This window comes from Neofelis nebulosa, chromosome 2, assembly GCF_028018385.1.
Source record: "Neofelis nebulosa isolate mNeoNeb1 chromosome 2, mNeoNeb1.pri, whole genome shotgun sequence".
Taxonomy (NCBI): Eukaryota; Metazoa; Chordata; class Mammalia; order Carnivora; family Felidae; genus Neofelis; species Neofelis nebulosa.
The window spans coordinates 171,448,915-171,466,526 of NC_080783.1; the positions used below are offsets into that span (position 1 = coordinate 171,448,915).

Below are 17,612 nucleotides of genomic sequence, written 5' to 3' on the forward strand. Positions count from 1 at the left end.
CACAGGTAGTAGATTCTGTGGTGAATTATGTTTTAAAGATGAATGAAAAGAGGGGCGCCTGGGTGGCCCAGTCGGTTGAGTGTCCAACTTCGGCTCAGGTCATGATCTCACGGTTTGTGGGTTCAAGCCCCGCGTTGGGCTCTGTGCTGACAGCTCAGAGCCTGGAGCCTGCTTTGGATTCTGTGTCTCCTTCTCTCTCTGCCCCTCCCCCACTTGTGCTCCATCTCTCTCTCTTAAAAAAATTTTTTTAAAAAGATGAATGAAAAGAAAAAGTAAGGCTCATGATTGTATGTTTGCCACAGATTTTACCTAAATAAATAAATAGGCTGATGAGAAATGCTGTTCAATTCTCAGACGTTCCTTCCAAACCTTTAGGAAATTCTAAACTCCCTAAACTCCTTCCCTGGGGTCCTCCAAAATCTACATAAAGTGGTGATAGTTTTTATTTTTATACTACTTAATTTTTTTCATACCTACCACTATAGTTTTCCCCAACCAGATAATGACATTATGAGAGAAGGAATTTATGTTTTTATTTGAGAGGTTATCAATAAATTAGTTAAGGATGTTACTGTAGATCGGAAAAACTGCACTTTTTCCAATTTAATTTAATTGGAAATTTAATTCCAATTTAATTTCCAATTTAATTTTTTACTTAAAAATTTTTTTTAATTAAATGTATTTATTTATTTATTTTTAAATTTACATCCAAGTTAGTTAGCATATAGTGCAGTAATGATTTTAGGAATAGAATCCAGTAATTCATCCCCTATGTATAACACCCAGCGCTCATCCCAATAAGCGTCTTCCTTAATGTCCCTTGCCCATTTAGCCCTTCCAGCAACCCTCAGTTTATTATCTATATTTAAGAATCCCTTTTGTTTGTCCCTTTCCCTGTTTTTATATTATTTTTGCTTCCCTTTCCTTATGTTCATTTGTTTTATATCTTAAATTCCACATGAGTAAAGTCATATATTTGTCAGAAAAACCACACTTCTGATTAAAAAAAATTTTTTTTTAATGTTTTTATCTTATTTTTGAGAGAAAGAGAGAGACGGAGAGACAGAGAGTTGGGGAGGGGCAGAGAGAAAGGGAGACAGAATCTGAAGCAAGCTCCAGGCTCTGAGCTGTCAGTGCAGAGCCCTACGTGGGGCTTGAACTCACGGACTGTGAGATCATGACCTGAGTGGAAGTCAGATGCCTAACCGACTGAGCCATCCAGATGCCCCAAAACCACACTTCTGATTCATTAAATGCTCCATAGTGTTGTTCCCTTACTTCTTCATTTACCATGACAAAACAGTTTATTAATATATAAAAATAAAGCTATTTTCATTATTATTATTATTTTTATTATTTTTTTAATGTTTATTTTTTTTGAGAGAGAAGCAGAGTGTGAGCAGGGGTAGGCAGAAAAGAGGGAGACATAGAATCTGAAGCAGGCTCCAGACTCTGAACTGTCAGCGTAAAGCCCGACATGGGGCTTGAACTCGTGAACCATGAGATCATAACCTGAGCTGAAGCTGGATGTTTAACTGAGTCATGTAGGTGCTCCCTTTTAAGATTTTACTAAGCAAATTAAAAAAACAAAACAGTGACTATACCTCCTTTAAACAATTGAAAGTTTTTTAAAAATAAATCTTATATTGGTTTAAATTTTATCATGCCCACATTTCCCAAACTCAATGCTCTCTTCCAAAAAAACCACAGGATGATTTATTTGTCTCATTGCCAGCCTAAATTCACAAATATTTCTTTCTGCAGTCATGTTGACTAGATGTGACAAATTGAATTTCTTTCTTCTACCCGCATCGTAAGCATATTTTCTAGGCTACTCAGAATTCCAGTAAGGTAGTCCACAATTAAAGATAAAATAGGAATTATGCTAATAGCACTCCCTGGGTAATCAACCTGTCCATTCTTTATGAGGCCTGCCTCATCTCACTTAGTATTCAAAAAAGCACAACTTCTGAGAAAGAAAAAAATTAAAGCTCTTGCTTCTATAAAGATATTCTAAAAGATTCAGCCTGCCTTGTCGAGGACTGTAATATCTTACAACCCAAGTATACTTGAGCCTTGAGCACCTCTTCCAAGACCACAACAGTGACTTCCTAATTGGGTTTCCCTCTCTGAGATATCCTTGACATGCTATTAGACTAACCTACCTGAAGTAGAGCCCTGATCGGACGATTTCACTGTTCAAAATGCCTTCAACAGCTCTGAGTACCTAATACATGAAAATCAAACCTTCTGAGATTTATTTTTTTTAAGTTTATTTATTTTTTTGAGAGAGGGGGAGGGGGGGAGAGACAGAGTGCAAGTGGGGGGAGGGGCAGAGAGAGAGGGACACAGAACTCAAAGCAGTCTCCAGGCTCTGAGCTGTCAGCACAGAGCCTGACACAGGGCTTGAACGCACGAACTGCGGGATCATGACCTGAGCTGAAGTTGGATGCTTAACCCACTGAGCAACCCAGATGCCCCCAAACCTTCTGAGATTTAAATTCAAGCCTCTCATTTGATCTCGATTTACTTTTCAAATCCCATCTTCTATTACTCCCTTTCACATACCATTACTCTTCTCCCCATTCCAAACCCTTATTTTTCTTATTTCCATGTTTTTGTTTATACTATTTCCACATTCTTATCTAACCATATTCATATTTTAAAATCCAATCTACTCATCAGAAATAGCTTACCAGGAAATAATATTCATCTTCTCTGAACTCGTCTTAAAGCTTTATCTTTTAGGACACCTTGTTTTAGTAATATACATGTGTTATTTTCCTTATAAGACTAGAAGTTCTTTGAGGTTAAGACACTTTGTGCATGATCTACAAAGTGGATATATGATAAGTAGTAGCAGAATAAATTAAATCAATAAGAAGTATCCAACACTGAAATGAAGCATCAAGGATACAGTTGAAAAGTCTAAATATGGTTCACCCTGGGTGCCTGGGTGGCTCAGTCTGTTAAGCGTCCAACTTCGGCTCAGTTCATTATCTCACAGTTGGGGAGTTCGGGCCCCGCACTGGACTCTGTGCTGACAGCTCAGAGTCTGGGGCCTGCTTCAGATTCTGTGTCTCCCTCTTTCTCTGCCCCTCCTCCACTCACACTCTAAACATTAAAAAAAAAGCCTTAATCACCCCATTCACTTATTCAACAAATACTAAAAAAATTTTTTTAATGTTTATTTACTTTTGAGAGACAGAGCATGAGCAGGGGAGGTACAGAGAGACAGAGAGGGAGACACAGAATCTGAAGCAGGCTCCAGGCTCTAAGCTGTCAGCACAGAGCTGGATGTGGGGTTCGAACTCACGGACCGCGAGATCATGACCTGAGCCAAAGTCAGACACTCAACCGACTGAGTCACCCAGGTGCCCCAAATTACTCAACAAATATTAAGCAAGTGCTATATGCTAGGATCTGAGAATAAAGTGGTCAAGAAGATAGTAGGCCAGCCTGCCAGAAGTTTATAATTTAGTGTGGTGCATATAGTCCTACATTCTTAAAATGTTGAGCTGGTGAGAGAACTATAAGCAATAAAATCCTAGTTGAGAAAAAATCCTCATTGAGAAACTCATTTAGAAATGGGCCTCTCTTTTCTATAAGGCCCAGGTGACATCACATAAAGGACAATTTTTACTTTTTAAATGAACTATGAATATTACTTAACTATGAAGGGAGTTAAGATTACTGAAGGGAATGATGTGAGATGAAGTTAGTCATAATATCTCACATTTCAACACTTATTATATTCCAGGTGCTATGCATTATTTTATTCATTTTGAATAATAGAAAACTTGAAGTTCTGTTTTCTGTGTGTGTGTGTGTGTGTGTGTGTGTGTGTGTGTGTGTGTTTTAAGTAGGCTTCATGCCTAGCACAGAATCCCAACATGGGACTTGAACTCACAACCTTGAGATCAAGACCTGAACTGAGATCAAGAGTCAGACACTTAACCAACTGAGCCACCCAGGTGCCCCTGGAGGAGTCTTTCAAAAAGCAATCCTTCAAGAAATTATTGGTTGTGAATTAGTAAGGAGGAAGTGGAGAGTCAACCCAGATGGAAGAAACAATAGGAATAAAGACATAAGTGTTGGAGAGACCAAGATATGTGTGTGTGTGGGGGTGGGGGGTGGGTGGGTGGCATGAACAGATACATGGAGAGGGTCTAGTGCTTTACTATGCATTAATGAGAAAGGAAGGCTCATTAGCAGAAGTTGGGGAGGTAAATACAAAGCCTTAATTCCAACTTTGAAACAAGACTCTGAAACAAAGATCTGCTAGGCAAGAGTTATAAAAGAATTCTGACCAAGAGAACAAATACAGTAATATAGTAAGAAAATAAACCCTGTGTTGTATGCACCTGTTGAAAATGGAAGATGCTCGAAGCTGGGACTTTTGCTTTAGGGCTGTAACAATAGAAGTAGAATCACAACTGTAATGAGTTCTTACTGTTTGCCAAGAATAATGCTAAGTATTTTATAAACATTCAATTCTTCCAACAAATCCATAGAATTAATTATTATTATCAATCCCCCCTTTAAATGTGAGGAAATGGAAGTTTATAGTGTTTAACTGGCTCAAGTTCACTCTGCTAGTAAATGACAGAACAAAGATTAGGACTCGGATGTGTCTGAATTCCAAGCTTATGTTCTTAATCACTGTACCATACAGCTGCCCCAGTATTACAATTACCAAGAGTATAGCAGAAATGCTAATAGTCCCTTATATATATGTATGAGCTGCATGGATTATCAAGTAGTTTTACCTACATTTAGTGCTTGATCCTCATAACTACCTGCTGACACAGATGAGGAAGGTTATGAGTGTGGCTTTTACCGAAAAAACAAGACTCTGAGAAACTACTTTAACAAGGCCGTCTTGTTAAAGAATCCACAAGAACCGACATCTTCAGACTTCTTGTCCAATGTTTTTTAGCACTCTTGTTCACTATGCCGGCACACAACTGCATGAAGGGATTTTGTTCTCTGCTATATCCTTGGTGTCTAAAACAGTATCTGACACACAATAAGGGCTGAATAAATATTTTCTCACTAAAGGAATGAATATAAGATCCCATTAGTGTATAATAATAGTGCTGTTCACTATGCTAACTATTATCAGGTCCAACTTACTAATGATAAGGTTATATTTCATCTGTTTGGTGATGATTTAAAAAAATTTTTTTTTAACGTTTATTTATTTTTGTGACAGAGAGAGACAGAGCATGAACAGGGGAGGGGCAGAGAGAAAGGGAGACACAGAATCTGAAACAGGCTCCAGGCTCTGAGCTGTCAGCACAGAGCCTGACGCGGGGCTCGAACTCACGGACCGTGAGATCATGACCTGAGCCAAAGTCGGACGCTTAACCGACTGAGCCACCCAGGCGCCCCTGTTTGGTGATGATTTAAATGAGCGAGCGCTTTCAGCAACATGTCACATGAGTCATGCTTGAGTACTTACTAAAAACAGCTGAGGAGGGGAAAATGCATAGTGACAGGGTCACAAAATCGAGAGGGAAGGGGTAAGGAAGTGGGCAGGAGAGCAGAGACACCTCTAGACTTTACTGGCCACCCGGAGCAGGGCTATCACTCACCATTTGGTGGCAGTTTTTGGAGGCCAACAGTCTACAGAAAAACTAAAAAAACCCCTCTTTATAATTCAATTCATATATTCAATTATAATATAATAAAATGTATTTTTTACTGGTGACTAAATGATTAGAGCCATTTCTGTGGTTAGCACAGTTAAGAAAATGAAAAGCATAGCTAATTTGTATAATATACTTAAAATTGAGTTAAATATACTTAAAATATTTGAATAAACAGTTTACATTAATTGAGCATTTACTCTGCACCATGAGCTGTACTAAATGCTGTGTGTGTGTGGGGGGGGGGATGTGTATTTTTATATATATATAACTTCCTTAGCTCTTTACAAGTCTATGAATGTTTGGTAGTAATAGTATTTAGCCTCTCCAGACCCCACCCTCTTCTTCTGTAATGTAGAAATAATAATGCTGTCTCTCAGAGGACTGGATGTAAGTGGGATAGGAGATCACATTTTGAAGGCCTTTAAGACAGTGTTTGACACAGTAGACTCAAGATTCGATCATCCCCTTAAAATTCAGTTCCAAAGCGATTTTTTAAAAGTTTATTTATTTATTTTGGGAGGGAGGGAGGGAGAGAGAGAGAGAAGAAGAGAAAGAAAGAGAGAGGGAGAGAACATGAGCAGGGAAGGGGGCAGAGAGAGAGAGGGAGAGAGAGAATCCCAAGTGGGCTCTGTGTCCCATGCAGGGCTTGATCTCACCAACTGTGAGATGACCTGAGCCGAAATCAGGAATCAGATGCCTTAACTGACTGAGCCACTCACCAGGTGCCCTCAAGGGGATATTTTGATGGGAACATTCATAACTAACAATACTATAGGAAAAAAAATTATTCTAAAATATGATTTCCCTTATTCCCCCCCACTCCCTCCAAAAGATTTATATGGCGTTCTGTAAAGATGAAAATATTAGGAATTAAGTACTAGCATTTATTGAGTAGCTATTGTGTGTCAGGCACAAGATATATATGTCTTATTTAATCCTAACAATCCTATGAGGCGAAACTATTGTTACCTCCCTACATAGAAATAAAGGGAGGACAGAAGAGGTGCTCTAACTATCCAAGGCCAGGTGTCTAGAATAGTTACACTAGGATTTGAACTGAAGAGTATGGCTCTGGGGTCCTTCCTTTCTACCAACATGCTAACTGCCTTAGGTCTTAGAGTGAAAATACCCATTGCTGGCAAGCTTTGGCTACATGGCAATTGGTAGAGAGTCAATACCTATCAATACAATCTTTTATGATAGAAATTGGTCAATATAAGTAAAGATTTTGAACATATTATACAGCTTATGACTCAGCAAATGTACACTGGGGGAAATCTATGCTATAGAAATAAAGGCACCATTACCTAATAATTCTCTCTCTCACACATACACACTCACAATGTTTATTTTGGTATCCTTTTACTGGCCAAGCCTTGGAAAATCATCTGGACATCTGTCAGTTGGAAATAATAGAGTATACCAAAATACGGCCATGATACTAAGCAAAAAAATAATTTTTTTAATGAATAGAATCTATACCAGAAGCATGTATACTATGCATTTCAGATGTAACCTACCTAAAATCAACCTCTTAATTTCCACTTCTCTGCTGAAGAGCAGCTATTCTTCAAGAGACTAATAAAAGGCACCACCACCCACCTTCTTGGTCAAGCCAAAAATCTAGGTTTGTTCATGAGTCTCTCGTTCTCCTCAGCTTCCACATTTAATCAATCGAGTCTGATTCACCATCTAAAACACCAAAAATCCACTCACTTTTCTTTGCCTCCAATACCAAACCACCGTCTGCATCTAACTGCAATCAGGTCTCACGGTGTCTGATGTCTTTTGGCATATTACTTTTACTTTCCCGTAGTCCATTCTCTACCCCGTGAACTGTACATCAAGTCATTTCATTCCCCCATCACGAACCCTGCAGTGGCTTCCAGCCCACATAGGATAAAACCCAAACTTCTCACTCTGACTCACAAAGCTCTTGCCCCATACCAGTCTCCAGGCTCCCAATACGCCTCCAGCCATATCCCTCAAATGCTCCAGCTCATTCTCACTTGAGAGTTATTTCTGTTCCCTCTGCAAAGAAAGCTCTCCCCCTTTATCTTTGTGTTTGGCTCCTTCTTATCATTTTGACCTCATTTACATTTCCCCTGTCCAAGAGGACTACCCTGACACTAACCAAAGTGTTACTTTGGATCACAAGCTACTTGCCTTATTTTAATTCTCTCCAAGTCACAGACCACTGTTGATAATTCTCTTGGTGTATTTATTCATTAATTTCCTTATTAGAATGTAAGCTGAACCACAGCAAGGAGCCTTCTCTTTTATTCACACCTATGTCTCTAACACCTAAGACCATTTGATGCATAATATGCACTCCTCGAATGCTGGCTGAATGAAAAGAATGTGTACTGTACAATCAGGTTTTTACTAAAAGAGACACTACTCACATATAGCTGTTTATTTTTGTGGTAGAAGAAAAGGAGAAAATATGGAAAGATACTAAACAGTAAATATTAACTTCCTTGGGGAGGTAGGGAAAGGAAAATTAACTTTTTCTTCTAGTAACTCTGTATGGTTTGACTAGTTACAATAAGTATTTTTTTTCTTTTTGGAATTAAAAAATAAAAAAAAAAATATACAGAGAATGTAATATTCCCTCAGCTGAGGAGACACTTGATTATGTAGCTAGTTAGCTATCTAATGTACATCTATCTGTCTACTTCTAGAAGCAGATCAGCAGATCAATGTGATGGCAATTTTGTACTAGTAATTTCTCCATTAACAGATTAGTTATTTAAAGATACTTCTGATCATAGGTATTAAAGTATTTCAAAAACATAAAGAAAGAGGTACTGACAGCTACCAGAGGGGAGGGGGTGTGAGGATGGAGGACAGGTGATGGGGATTAAGGAGGGCACTTGTGATGAGTGGCTGGTGTGGTATGGAAGTGTTGAATCACTAACTTGTACACGTGACACTAACACTACACTGTATGTTAACTAGCTGGAATTTATTTAAAAAAAATTTTTTTTTTAACGTTTATTTATTTTTGAGACAGAGAGAGACAGAGCATGAACAGGGGAGGGGCAGAGAGAGGGAGACACAGAATCGGAAGCAGGCTCCAGGCTCTGAGCCATCAGCCCAGAGCCCGACGCGGGGCTCGAACTCACGGACCGTGAGATCGTGACCTGAGCCGAAGTCGGACGCTCAACCGACTGAGCCACCCAGGCGCCCCTAACTAGCTGGAATTTAAATAAAAACTCAAAAAAAATCATTTTTCCAATAAATTTTGAAATGCTCTGTTAGGACAAATTATAGATCTAGAAGAACTTGAAGGAACTTTGAGGAAAGCAATACTTATATGTTAAGATCTAATGTCTTTGATATTACTTTATAATCATACCTCAAATACTTTCTAATTAGGGAAATTTCCTATTTAGCACATTCCGTGAATTTTGAATACCAGGTACTGACAATCAAAAATGCTAGAATTGGAAAAAATAATCATGACAGATCCATCTAAGTCACGGCAAGCTCATTAGGAGCCATTTTACCTCAACAGAAGATGGGTAACTTGATGGTAATGGAAACGGAGCAACGGCCATCTGATTGACTGCATCTTCATTTCTGTGGATGGGAAAATAGGCAGAATCAGTACACACCAAATGCTAAGTTTCTGGCTCAAGACACAACCATTTCCTTTGTTGAAAATGCATACACAGCACCTTAGAATAAAAAATATGTACAGATGTATACTGGTTTTAAGCATGCAAACCTATTAAGCACAAAAAGGGATGTATTACCCCAGGGACAGTAAGATGTGATTATTAGTGACAGAAAATGATGATGTTAGGGGTTAGCTAGATCCTGCTTACTAAGTCAGGATCATTTTGGAAAGACATCAACTCTTTCAGCACTGTCGAGTGTAAGTTTTTTGAATGGCCGTGTGTAAACTCTAGGCCCATTAATGTCCAGACCATTTTGTTCTTTGAACTGGAAAGGTTCCCGGCTCCCTCACTTGGCTTCTAACTTTGTTATGCCAAATGAAGGTCGATGGGATGTGTATGACAGGCCCTGCATGGGTGGGCACTGTGAGGAGGAGTGATGGATGGGGAGAGCAGAGATCCAGACAAATGTGGGTCAATCCCACTCCTCCTCATCCTAATGGGAGCAGAGAAGGTGGGAGCTAAAACTTCATCACCAGGGTCACAGGTACAGAACAACTCCTAGAATACCAGTTCTGATTATTTGGGCCCATTTCCATGACATTACCAGCAAATGATAGGTGGTGATTTCGTGGGAGATTTAACCTTTACTATTCATTCATGATGCATAACCAGTAATAATTATCTCAAGATTTATGTGAAGTTTGACTTTAGGTTTCACAACATAAACCAAGGAAGATCACAAAAATGCTTCTTCCTGGTACGTAAAGATCTAAGACTGTTCACGGATCTCTCTCCATATGATCAGTATATCCAGGATAGCCACTACCTGACTTGGTATGGCATTCAAAATCCAAACCCAATGTATTTTTTACTTCTCACCAATAGGAAAAATACATTGGTCCATGCCATTCCTGCTTTGGTGCTTTAATCATATCACTGCATTTACCTGAATTGTCTTTCTTTATTAAATTTCTAATCCACCCATCCTTCTCCAGTGTGAGTTCAATAACCTCAATTAAGTGAATTATTCCCTTATGTTAAAAGACTATCTCTATATTGATGTCTTCCAAATTCATATGGTTAGCCCAGGTCTTTTTCTGAGCTTAATATCTGCATATCTAACTCTTACTTTATATTTCCACCAGATGTCTTACAAACATCTCAAATAAAATATATCTCTTTATCCCACTAGTCACCAGAGGGTTCCATGATCAATCCTCCTCACTTGAGTAAATATCAACAAGGTCTGCCCCAGTGTTCAACCAGGAACTGGGGAGTCATTCTTGAAACCTCTAACCCCTCAGCTGTATATTCAATCAAGAAGCCTTCTACCTTCAAAATGTATCTTGAGTCTTTCCACTATTATCATTTCTTACCAGAGTTAACGTTAAGAGCATCCTATTTCTCCAGTCTATTCTTCACCCAGCAGCGTTATTATGGTTCTAATACATAAATCTGATTATATTTCTATCCCCTGCTTAAAATACACCTATGGCTTATTATACTTAGGATCAAGTCCACAATTGTTAGGGAGGCTGTAAGGCCTTGAGCAATCTGTCTCAGCCCCCATCTCTGGCTTGTTCTCTCTTTTCCTGGCTCACTTGGCTCTAGTCTAGTTACATGAGCTTTCTTCCCATTTCTCAGCTGAGCCAAGCTCCATCCACCTCAGGGTACTAGCTAGCCCTATTCTCTTCCGCTCTGCTCAGCCATTGCCCAAATCCTTCGTCTGATTTATATTCTTACTTCTTTTTCCTAGCTGACCATAAACATCATTTCCTCAAATAAGCCTTCTAGGACCTCCACTATATGCATATGGCACCCTATACAATAATTGTAGTTCTTGTCTTTCATAATTTACCTAACTGATCTGCATAAACATGTGCTTCTAGATGGTAAGCACTCCGAGGACAGGAACCATGTCCTTCCTACTCTCTCTTACATTAACTAGGGCAAACAGTGCCTGGCAAACAGTCTGTACTTAACAGAGTTGTTAAGTGAACTGAACTGCAAGAAGTCTAGGCTGATGTAAATTTTATGTGGAAATAGGCAGAGTATATATAAATAAAGAGATGAAGTCTAGGTACCATTCCTTATTCTAACCTTCTAAGGTTCTTGGATTATCTAGCATATGAGTCAAACCAAAGCAAGAGGGAGAAAAACTAGAACCATAAAGTGACACAGCATATGAAGAATGTATCTAGTTTTTCTGACCGCATCACAGATGCCTTGAGCATGCACTATTACATTAAGAGATGGCTATTGTTTTTCAGGGAGTACAATCCATTCCTCAGCAGTTTGCTCATACACAGAAGAAGCAATCAGTTACCTCTGGATAAGTAACAGCATTTCAAAGAGGTAATTCCCTTTCACATTCATTTTCCTCCACTGAATAACACAATAGAACTCAGCTCTAGCTTAGAGCTGAAAGCCAACAGGACACGTCTGCTCCAGACTCAGAACTCACGGGGCAGAGTACATTTGGCAGTAATTAAGCAGATGGCTTTTCATACTTCTTTCAAAGGTTACCGGCATTAAAAATATGGCTGCACATAAATTCTTATTGAGAAGTCATGATTACCTGGACCAAGTTACTTCAAATCAGCCAAGTTATCCCTTCATAATTTAATGATTTTCTCCAAATGAGTATGACTTTAATGGCCTTTAAATTCTATATTAATTTTTTTAAACTTCACAAAATAGAACACTACAATTACTCTCAATGGAGAGAAAAAAGTGCTTTAAAAAGTTATAGTTCATAATCCTTTATAATCCACTTACCAGGGAGTGTTCACACACCTCCACGTCAAGTAAGCAAAGACCTGACAATTTTCAAGAGAAATGAGTAGGAAGAGGGAAGCCAAAGGACAGAAGGCATTCACACTTCAAACAAGCAGTCAGCCTGAATGACTTCTGGGGACCCTTTGACTCTTCTCCTCTCTTGTGATTCTCACAAGGAATAAAATCTATTTGCTTTATAATTTACCTTTCCTTTCCAATATAATTAATGTAAGTTTCTTAGGCCCAGGCGCCCCATACAGGACACAATCAGAAATTGTAATTGCTTATTGGTATTTTCATAATTATCGTCAACAGCTGTTGAGAGAGATAATGGAGTGCTACCATGGGTAAGAGTGAGAATACTTTTCCAGAGTACAGAACCCTGTATGTATATGTCTGTATCACTGTATTTTTCATGCTCTATTAAAATTACCTGTGCTGTCCTCTCTCCCCCTTGAAGCCCAGGGATGGGATCTTATCTTTTTGCATCCCTCCAGCTTGTAGGAGGGTACCTGACAGAGTAGGGGTACTATAAACGTCTGTTGAATAAAGGTGATCTTAACAAGGCAGGAAAAAGACATGGAAACAGAACTATCAAAACTATGCCCTGTGTTTTTCAAGCTGCTTCAGTGAGTTAATGATAGTGTACTGCCTCTAGCCAGGCAGCTATCAGTACTTGCCACATTAAGGGACATTTCTTGGGGTGTCTGCCTAGCTCACAGTAATTCCCTGAATGGGCCAGAGTAGCAATGTCTACATTGTGTAACAATGACAGCCTGCCTCAACCTTAGTGGATGGAGGGAGAAAACACCTGTCTCAGTTTGAGCCAATCAGATTCTTTCCCAGGGACTCAAAATTTAGGACAGACACAGAGATCAGGAATGTAGTAGCTAGATAATAACAAATGAAGTGCTCAAGGCTAAAGAGGGGGTTGAGAAATCGCTTCTGACATCTCTGGAGTCATCCTGATTTCTTCAGTCTTAGATGTAAAGCCCCTTCTTAAGAGCCCCCGAGACATCCTTGTATTCTTACAATGCATTCTCCTTTATTTTTTTAAAATGTTTATTTATTTTGAGAGAGAGGGGTGGGGTGGGGGAGAGGGATAGGAAGGGGCAGAGAGAGAGAGAGGGAGAGAGAGAATCCCAAGCAGGCTCTGTGTTCTCAGCATAGAGCTTGATGCGGGCTTCAATCTCATGAATCATGAAATCATGCACTGAGCTGAAGCCAGGAGTCTGATGCTTAACCATCAGAGCCACCCAGGCACCCCCTGCATTCTCATTTAATTTAAGCTGGCTAGCATTTACTAATTAGAGTAAACTCAATAATATAGCTCTGATTTTGTTTTGAATACATTTAGTTTATTTAACAAATATTTATACTAGGGGTACAAAGATGAAGAAAACATCATTTCTGCCTTTGATGGTATTAGCCATTAGTAAGGAATATAGCTATATAAGTAAATGGACAATTACAATAATGGAATTAACTATACAGGGACTGTCAATTTAGTTCTTCTCCAGTTTCTAGGAACACCCCCAATTCAGTTTCTTGTAGAATATACTTATATTTATCACAAATATACATTCTAGATCCTGATTTCAATTCTATTTTGTTACAAAAATACACTCATTGGTAGTTGTGTTAGTTAGAATTCTAAAAAGGTTCCCAAGATTGTTGCCGTCTGGTTTACATACTGCATAGGATCAATTTCACTTCCATGATTAAGTAATATTAAACAGCACAGCTGACTAGAATACAAAGAAAGATGATCAAGTGGAGCCTGACCCAATCATACCGGCCTTTTAAATCTGGAGATGTCACTCCCCAGAGCTCCAATGCCCTGATCTCCTAAATTAGTAGTTATTTCACAGGAATCCTAAAGAATGCTTGGAGGTCAGAGACAGGACGTCAGAGATTAGAAATATCATTGCTGGAGGATGCCTGGGTGGCTCAGTAGGTTAAGTTAAGCATTGGACTCTTGGTTTTGGCTCAGGTCATGGTCTCAGTTTCATGGGGTCGAGCCCTGCATCTGGCTCCACGCTAAGAATGTGGAGCCTGCTTGGGATTCTCTGTCTCTCTCTCTCTCTCTCTCTCTCTCTCTCTGTCACTTTCCCACTCGTGCTATCTTTGTCTCTCCCAAAATAAATAAATAAAACCTAAAAAAAAAAAAAGTGCCATTGCCAGTTTGAGGATGGGGGAGGCCATGTGGTAAAGAATATGAATGGTCTCTAGGAGCTGAGAGTAGTCCTCATTTGAGAACCAGCAAGGGCATACAAGACATCAACTAGAGTGAACTTGGAAGTTGAATTTTTTCCAAGATTTCAGACAAGAACTTAGAACGGACAACACTTTGATTTCTGCCTTGTGATACACAGCCATGCTGTGCCAGACATCTGATCTACAGAACTGTGAGCTAATAAATAGGTGCTGTTTTAAGCTATTAAATTGGCGGTGATTTGTTACACAGCAAGAGAAAACTAGTACAGAGCACAATTCTTTGATTTGGAAAATATGGTCACCAGAAACATACCCATATATCACTGTTCTAAATGTCTTTCATGGATTAACTCATTTAACTTGCATTAACAGCCCTATGTGGTAATTACAATGATTTTCTTCATTTAACACAGAGGGTAAGCAACCTGACCAAACTCACAAAGCAAATGAATAGTACAGCCAAGGTTGAAACCTGGCAGTCTGGCCTCAAAACCCACTCTTTTAACTACTACACTACAGTGTTTCCCATTTTAACAACCTGCCCCAGAGCCACATATGTCTTCTCTTACATACCCAAGCCAATAGTCCTAGACTCACCTTAGGGAAAAGTTCTACTAGGTCACAATTTACTCTTAAAGCTATTTCATAATTTTCCTTAGGGCAAGAAGCATGAAAGGTTCTGAGTTTGCTCACTCTATCAACTTTTTGTACTTAAGTTCTGAGCGTCATGTCTTCATTACCTAGTCTTTGTACAGATATAATGACTATAAAATGCTTTAAAATACTCATCGTGTTTGATAGTGCATGTAGCATGGTAAAAAATACAGCACAGTGTAATTCCCTCAATATTCTTCCGCGACCATAATTAGAACTGTTCCTAAATCCTCTGGCTTGTACTTTCCTTCTTTAAAGTTGAGCCGGTACTTGAACCAAGTACTTGGTAATCATGGAAATACATGTTGAGATGGAACATGCTGCCTTGTACTTTTTTTTTTTTTTTGCACCTATTTTGGGCCCTTGTAGTTTATTCTTTATTTTTAAAAATTTTTTTAATGTTTATTTATTTTTGGGAGAGAGTGCGTGCACACAAGGTGGGGGGATGGGGGCAGAAAGAGAGGGAGACACAGAGCCCAAAACAAGTTCCAGGCTCTGAGCTGTCAGCACAGAGCCCAATGCAGGGCTCTAATTCATCAACTGTGAGATCATGACCTGAGCCAAAGTCGGATGCTTAACCGACTGGGCCACCACTAGGCACCCCTACCCAGTATACTTAAATACAGAAGCAGAAAGTAGAATGGTAGTTGCCAGAGGCTGCAGGGGAGGGGAGGGAGAATGGGGAGTTACTTTTTACCAGGTACAGATTTTTAGTTTTACAAGATATAAAGACTTCTGCAGATAGGTAGTGGTGACAGCTGCACAGCAGTGTAACGTACTCATTGCCACTGAACCGTACGCTTAAAAATGGTTAAGATGGTGGACTTTATGTCATACATATTTTACTACAATTTAAAACAATTAAGCAAGACACAAGAACAACAAAGTGTGCAGAGAATATATTTGAATTACTTAGAATGTCACTTAAAAATCATTATGGTCGGGGTGCCTGGGTGGCTCAGTTGGTTGAGCGTCCGACTTCAGGTCAGGTCATGATCTCACGGTTCGTGAATTCAAGCCCCACGTCGGGCTTTGTGTTGACTGACGGCTCAGAACCTGGAGCCTGCTTCGGATTCTGTGTCTCCCTCTCTCTCTGTCCCTCCCCTGTTTGTGTTCTGTCTCCCAAAAATAAATAAAAAACATTAAAAACAAAATCATCGTCTCCAGACTGCTGTGGTTCTGCCACTTGGAAATTCACTTTCACTAAACCCGTAGGATCTTATTTTATACCAACAAAACAGCACTATATGAAAAACAGAAGTTTTGTGCCTGAATTCAGCCAGGATAGCTGAGTAGGCAGATTTCATTTTTTAAAATCTATTCTAAAATGATTACAACTGCCATCTAGTGCCTAGCCCAGTGTTTAAATACACACACAGAGTTGAATAAATGAGTGATACAGGAACACAGCTAAACAGGCCTAAATGTTATTTTCTGATTGTACTAAATATAGTGATGGGAGACACTTGAGGACAGGAAAAATAAACTCTACATTTGCTTTATTAATTGGGACACGACACTGAATTAACATTTGGCTAGGAAAGCTCAATATAAATGAACCAGAAGTCACATATAAAACAAAGCACATCATTATATTTCAGTGGGAGCAAAACTCCTTTCTGTAAAGATTCCAAGAGAGGTTTCAAACTCTATGAATAGACTGAATAGTTTACAATTTCCAATTGTAAGAAACCTCCCAAATAGCAATATGCTGAATCTGAAATAAATGACCAATGACAGTAGAATTATGAACTTTATTTACTTGGCATTCCAAACAATGTCAGTAATGAGGGCTGCTGGGAGTAACTCAGCATCCAGACCCACATTTCACAAACATGGCCCCAGGCAAGTTCTAAATAACTGTTGCCAGTTGTGCAGAGGAAAAGGTAGCTCATAAAGTATCTGGCAGTGCAGGTTGGTGGGAGGGTTGATGTAGAGAGCTTAGGACTGGATGGATGGGATGATTTAGCCTAATATGTTTCTCAGAGAGGTTCTTTCTGAAGGATAACATAGTAGATACTCTCAGCCATTTGTCTCTTTATCCTGGCTGGCAAAGCCTTAATGGTGTTCAGATATCCAGCCCTCACTAAAAGGCCATGTGCTGGGGAAAGGTGACTTCTTCCACCGCAGGTAAAAACGCAGGATAAATCCTGCCTAATTCCTCTGAGATAATCATGGCAATCCAATCTCATTTCAAGAGCCAGTGAATGGTTTGGCAATGGAAATATGTCATACTGGAGATACGCAGTGGAGACCTGCTCAGAGGTCTTGTGATTTGCTGAAGAAGTCTGAAGGATAAAAATTTGTCAGAACCAAGGGTAAAAGCCTGTGGGTGACCAGAAAATGTGCAGAAGAAACCATCTCACTCCGGCTGCTGGTGATTTGTTCAGATAGCTGACTTTTATTACCCTTCTCATTCATTAGGATTCTTTGGCAACAAGCAAGAGAAATGAATTTGGACCAACTAAAGCAAAAGGGAATTTATTAAAGGGATACAGGGATCTCACAAAACACAAGCAGGCTACATGATTAGATTTGGAACATACAGGAACTAAGAGGCCTCCAGAGGACAAGGAAGCAGGAAAACAGAATGATGTCATAGCAGGAACCTCCTATTAAGGCCCTGTGGTTTCATGAATAAACATCATTTATATAAAATCACTCACGTAATGTGAGTGCTTCC

The 17,612-nt window shown here is 39.3% G+C and overlaps 1 protein-coding gene across 4 annotated transcripts in view; it reads right to left on the reverse strand.

Moving 5' to 3' along the window:
• PATJ (PATJ crumbs cell polarity complex component) overlaps positions 1-17,612 on the reverse strand; it is a 366,822-nt gene that overhangs the window by 99,389 nt on the left and 249,821 nt on the right. For all 4 annotated transcript variants that reach the window (XM_058717189.1, XM_058717188.1, XM_058717187.1 and 1 more), the window contains exon 30: positions 9,167-9,239. In XM_058717189.1, the coding sequence (XP_058573172.1) occupies positions 9,167-9,239 (73 nt within the window). The remainder of the gene's footprint in view (positions 1-9,166; positions 9,240-17,612) is intronic.